The 6333-nt window shown below is 41.4% G+C and overlaps 1 protein-coding gene across 1 annotated transcript in view; it reads left to right on the plus strand.

Moving 5' to 3' along the window:
- The first annotated feature begins 3792 nt into the window (after window positions 1-3792).
- RPS27L (ribosomal protein S27 like) overlaps window positions 3793-6333 on the plus strand; it is a 3963-nt gene continuing 1422 nt past the window's right edge. Inside the window, exons 1-3 of the mRNA XM_011363375.2 lie at window positions 3793-3925; window positions 4838-4946; window positions 5586-5696. Coding sequence (XP_011361677.1) covers window positions 3920-3925; window positions 4838-4946; window positions 5586-5696 — 226 coding nt within the window. The 5' untranslated portion in view covers window positions 3793-3919. The remainder of the gene's footprint in view (window positions 3926-4837; window positions 4947-5585; window positions 5697-6333) is intronic.

The raw sequence follows: 6333 nt of genomic DNA on the forward strand, positions 1-6333 counted from the left end.
CAACATATGAATTTTGGGGGGACATAAATATTCAGCCCAATGGGGGCTCAGCCTCAGTCAGAAATTAAGTTGGTATGGAAAATAAAGAAAATGACAGCATAGTCTGCATCTGAAACACTTACCCCTTATAGATGGGAGCTTATCTGAGTGTCAAACATCCTCATCAATGACAAATGAATTTCGACCTTTACAATGGAGCTTTGGAGACAATGGCTGTGACCCTGTTGGAGAACTGGTGTGTAGAGAAGAGGTGGACCTTTAGAAGTTGCTGCTGATTTCTGGAGTGTTGAGAATAAGCCACATGTACTTTGAAACCTTCCAATAGGTGGACCATAGAAGGAAGAGAAAAAGAATGCAGCCTTGGTATATTTTGTTGATGATACGGATTTCTCTGAGCTTCTCAGAAAAAAAAAACCAAAAAAACAAAAAAAACCACTTAGAAAGGCAGGAGTTTGAAAAGTTATCTTTAGGGCCCTACCTCATACCCCAAATTTCTTAAAAACAAAACTAAACAAACCCTCTGACTACCTTTCTGGGGAAAGAAAGGCACAAGCCTGAGGAACGCCAACCTAGGTGAGACTGGTTCTGACTTACTTAGAACCAGTCTTGCCCAGCTTGAAATTTAACACCAGTTGGGTTCCTGGCTTAACCCAAACACCTGTGAGTTTTCCCAGTGTCTAAAGTTGGTAAAGGGGTAAGGGAAAGGAGACTGCTGCATACTTCTGAGGTGAAGGGAGCCAGGTGCTGAATGGGAGAATTCAGCAGCACCTTCTCAGACTTCGCCAGATAGAACGGCTGGAGAGTTCTCAGTCAATAAACACAATTCTGACTGACATGTTAGGGTTCTTTGGGAAGCTGGGTAGAAGCTCCTACTGCAGGATCCCTGAATACAGGCTGCCAAGGCAAAAGGATTCTGGGTCCCTGCATCTGACCACGTGTTCCTTCATCTGCCATCAGTGCAAGGACCTGGGGACATTTTAGGAGAAACTGAACTCCAGAGAGGGTGGCAGAGTTACAAATAGAGTTCAGGTCTCCTTGACTTTGAGAGTTTTATTTTTCATGCTACCACAGTGTCTCCGAAGTTGGAGAGTTTTGACATCGTACTGGGCATTGTTAAGGAACTGAAGCAATAATGAGGCCCGATTATTAGATGTTGTTCTGAGATCTACCACATATCAAGTGCCAAAATGAACTCCAGGTTAATTTAAAAATTAAAGAATAAATATCACAACAAAAGAATCAGAAAAAAGTATGGGCAAATAATTAGCTGATCCTAAGGTGACGAAGGCTTGTCTAAACACAATAGCAAAAAGGAAAAAAACAACTGGTTTGAAATATATAGGCATACCTCGAAGATATTGTGGGTTTGGTTCCAGACCACCATAATAAAGTGAAGACAGCAAAAAAGCGAGTCATAATCTTTTTGCTGGTGGTGGTGGTGGGGGTCTTGCTTCCCATTTGTAAAAAAATGCAACACTTGTGAAGCACAATAAAGTGAAATTCAATAAAGTGAGATATGCCTACATTATTAATATGTATTATGTAATTAAAATTTACTATATGATTTTTAAAACACCCCAAAATAAAATTAATAGGAAAGAATAAGTTGGGAAAATATTTGGTTAACATCCTTAATATAAAAGAATGTATAATGAAGAAATAGATGATCATCCCAATAGAAAAGTGCTAATGGCCAATAAGCATATGGAAAACATTAAGTAACACAACAGCAAAAATATGACAGAATACCTTATGCTTTTTCTGGATTGACTGAGATAGGGGAAAACATAATATTCGACATTGTCAAGTATATAAAGAAAGGGGCATTCTCAAACATTTTCATCTGGAATATAAATTGGTTTGACTTTTCTGGTGGGTAATTTGGCACTTTACATTAAAAACCTTAAAATGTGCATAACTTTTCACTCGCCAATTCCTCCTCTAGAAATTTATCCTAAGGAAATATCAGAGATGTGCACAAAAACTCACCCACAAGAATGCTGAATACAGTGTTATTTTAACAGTGAAAAATTGGGGAGAGTGAGTATTGAATGTTAAGATTAGACAAGAGTTGGGTGGTGTGTACATGGGTCTTCCTTATTGTATTAGTTTCTACTATTGCAACAAATTACCACAATAGTTAGTGCTTTAAAATAAACAAATATGTTACCCTGAAATTCTGTAGTTTGGTCTGAATTAGGTCTTACTGGGTGAAAATCGAGGTGCTGGCAGGAATGTGTTTCTTCTGGAGGCTTTAGGGGACAATCCATTTTCTTATCTTTTCCAGCTTCTACAGGCTGCCCACATTCCTTGGGTCATGGCCCCTTCATCCATCTTCAAAGCCAGCAACGAAGCATCTCAGACCCTTCTTTATCACCCCATCTCTTTCTGTGATTCTTTTACTGTATTCCTCTTCCACTTTTAAGGACCCCTGTGATTACATTGGGTCTTCTCAGATAATCCAGGATAATTTTCCGGGTTTAAAGTAAGCTAATTAGTAACCTAAGCTAATTAATTCAACTTGCCATGTAACTAGATCTTAGAGGTTGGGACATTTAAGTCTTTGGGGGCCATTATTCTGCCTACTCATTTATATATTATTCTATATATTTATCTGTCTGAAAATATTTAGTATTTGTTAATATTTACAATATTAAATATTAAAAAATCCAAATCTAATTCCAATTTAGCCTATGGATGCAAGGAGGATATTCGTATGATGAATACTATGAGCCCATTAAAAGTCAGAATTAGAAAAATATGTAGTAACATGGAACAACGTGGATTATACAGTCAGTAGGGGGAAAATCAAGTCTACAAAGGAATATGAACAAGATGATACCAGCTATGTTAAACAAAACCCAAAACAAACCTATATGCAGGTGAATAAAAAAATGTTTGGAATATCTGGATAGTGATTTAAATTTCCCTTCTATTTTCCAAAATGTGTATTATATTATTTTTGCAAACAAAGAGAAATAAAAGGTGATTGAGAATGTCTATCCAGGACAATTTCCTGATCAAGTGTCTTCCTGGTTTCTTAGGTTTCGATCACATTCACTCACATCCATCCTTCAAGCTTGTCCTCATCAAAAACATCTGGCTATCGGTGACACCCCATGTTTTTCAGGCACCCGTCGTCCTCTCTGGAAAGTTCGCATACTCCTCAGAGGACAGCAAAGCTCCTCGGGGGTGGGGCACTAAGCATGACAGCGAATCTCTGCTTCTTAAAAACTTTTTCAGGGCAAAGCGAACCTAAGGGCACAGCCGCATCCTCACAAAGAACTTAATAACCAGTACCTTGGAAGCTGGATGCACAAGGACACGAGTCTGTTTCATAATCACGCTGGTACATGTTAAGTTTTAATCAATAATATTGTTTTTAATACACAAAAGAACAGAGAACAGTGGCATCGCCCCGTGTGCACGCCTGCAGAGGAAATCGACAGCAGACGGATTTGAAAGCGGGGCCTTGGACTAGCGGCCCAGTGAGCCGTCCGGGGTCGGCCAGCCGGGTTCTGCGAGGCCGTCGGTGCTCCCTCCCTCCCCGCGGCCTGAGCCCAAGGCGGCTTCCTAGCCAGGCACACACCGTCTAAACCTAGCCTTGGGAACAGCAGCTCACTGCGGAGCTCTACGGCTGGCAGCCCCAGCCCTGGAGCCCGTTAGGTTCGCAGAAGGTGGAACTTCGGATTGGTACGACCCTCAGAGCCCACTCCATCAGACACTCGCGGCCCGGGCCGAAGCCGTCCCGCTTCCCACCAGCGAGAGGAGCGCCTAGAGTGGACTGCCCGCCCGCCCCGCCCCTCCGCTCCTCCCAGCCTCCTCTATGCCGGAAGTTGGTGCTGCGCCTGTTCGCGTGCGGCTCGCCAGCGTTGTCACCTCGGAGACCTGGACCGGCTGGGCTTGCTAAGGGATCAACATGCCTGTGAGTTGTTTACTTTCGAGCTTCGCGTGTGTTTCGGACTTCTCTGTCTGTCCAGGGGCCGGGGGTGGGCTAGCCGGACCGATCCGCCGGCCCCTGGGGCTCCCTGCCGACCGCGGCGACGCTGCTGCGACGGCGCAGCCTCCTCGCGCGGGGCGGACTCGTCGAGACTTGCCCGGGCAGCGCGGCTCGGCCGGCAGGCATGGGTGTGGGGCCTGGAGGCGCTGGGGCCGCACTGAGCTGCGATCTGGAGTCGGCGGCTGGGAGGGGACAGCTCCCCGGGCTCCCCGGGTAGCTTATCAGCCGTCTGGCTTTTGGTGGGCGCCCGGGAGTCTGTGATCCTTGGAGTCTTCTTGTTCCCTCTGCCTTCTCTCGGAAGCGATTTCCTTGCTTGTCTCTTTTTAAATAACTGTCTTCTCAGTTGCCTCACATGGTAACTCCGTCAAGGACGGTCACGCCTCAGCCACTCCGAGGTCCTGTCAGATCAGGCGTTGAACCCTGGGGTTTAGCGGGGGCAAGAATCACCCCGACGTTGGCCTTCTCCCGGGTGCCTACCTCAGCGATTTCTGCTCAGCGGGGCCAGGGTCAGGGTCACGTTCTTACTCAGCACCACAGTTTTGTTTTTATTGGAGACTTGTTATTGAGCTGAGTAAAGAAGAACGCGGTTAACCTTACCATATGTTGTTCCCTGATCGTCAGGGAGCCCCTTTACCGGGACTGGGAGAACGCAGGCATTATAAAAAAGTATTGATGAAAGTTAAGCTTTAAAACATAACTAATCGCTTTTAAGTGTTGCCTCTGCTGAGCATGACTTATTTTTAGTTTTGCAAATATATTTCATGTATGGATTCCAGGATTGTGGTCTCATTCTAGTAGTAATAATATGGTTTTTTTTTTTTTTTTTTTTTTATCCAGTTGGCTAGAGATTTACTACATCCGTCCTTGGAAGAGGAAAAGAAAAAACACAAAAAGAAACGGCTAGTTCAAAGTCCAAATTCTTATTTTATGGATGTAAAATGCCCAGGTAAAATTTCAAATTTAATTCCTTTCCCAAGGAAAATTTCTATAGGGGTTGCTAGTGTGGTGTGTATATTTAGCTACATTAGGATCCTCTGTAGAGTAGAAGTGTGGTTACAGAATTGGACATTTTCACAGTAAACGATTCAAACCACTGTAGAAACATTTTTTGGCAGGGAGGGAGGTTGAAGATGGAACTCCAAAGTGGATGTGCTATTTGATTTACTTTAAGCTGATAATATGAGTTTTCTTTTTCATGATGCAATGAGAGGTATGTTGATTCTTTAGTGTAAAGCTGTGCTGCTCCATACGGTGGCCATTAACTATATGTGGTGCACTTAAAATGTGGCTAGTCAGAAGGAAAAAGTCTTTAAATATAAAATATACAACAGATTTTGAAGATGTAGCATACACACACACACACACACACACACACACACATTGATTACATGTTAAAATGATAATATTTTGGAAATATTGATTTCAATAAAATATATTATCGCTTATTTTTAAAAAACTTTTATGTGGTTACTAGAAAGTTTGTTACATGTGGCTTGCTATTGTACAGCACTAAAGTACTTAATATAAAGTCTTTACTGGAACTATGTTGAAATATTTTCTTCTGCTTTTGTTGACCTTTTTTTAGGTTGCTACAAGATTACCACGGTTTTCAGCCATGCTCAGACCGTGGTTCTTTGTGTAGGTTGTTCAACAGTGTTGTGCCAGCCCACAGGAGGAAAGGCCAGACTTACAGAAGGTATATCATTTAGCATTTTCTAACCCAGTGATGAAATTTTATGATTGTAAATGTCTGTATCTTAAAATCATGATTACCAAAATAATTTTTCTTTCGTTGTGTGCTCTTTCAGTAAAGACTGCCCTGTTTAATTGGATAAGTTTATACTCTTGACCTTGCAAAGAACTCCTTTGAATATTATTTTTCTTAGTTTGGAACACCTAATTCTGTTGTATTTAGTCAGTTTGCTTAACTTAGAATATTAAACATAAATCAGAATGGAGCAAAAGAATACATACAATAGGACATGGATTTTTTAAACCATAGGATTTAAAAATATCTCTTGTAAATATTTTGTTTCCTATATATTTGGTACATGAGACTTAGGACAGTTTTTATCATTGCTAGCTAAGCAACAGATAATGTATAAATTTAAATTCTAGAGGTTTGATTTCTATGAGTAACTACTTAAGGGTTAATATGAAAATCTAATTTTAATTCTACTTTCACTTTTGTGCAGTAAGAAAATATAATAGTTTTTCATAATACTACTTGTAGAGTTATAATTCCATGATGACACTTGAAATTTGCTTGTGATATTTTGGGGAGCTGTGAATTCCATGTTATTTTCACTGGAAGAGTTATAAGTGGGTTGGCA

This window comes from Pteropus vampyrus, unplaced genomic scaffold (genome assembly GCF_000151845.1).
Source record: "Pteropus vampyrus isolate Shadow unplaced genomic scaffold, Pvam_2.0 Scaffold85, whole genome shotgun sequence".
NCBI lineage: Eukaryota > Metazoa > Chordata > Mammalia > Chiroptera > Pteropodidae > Pteropus > Pteropus vampyrus.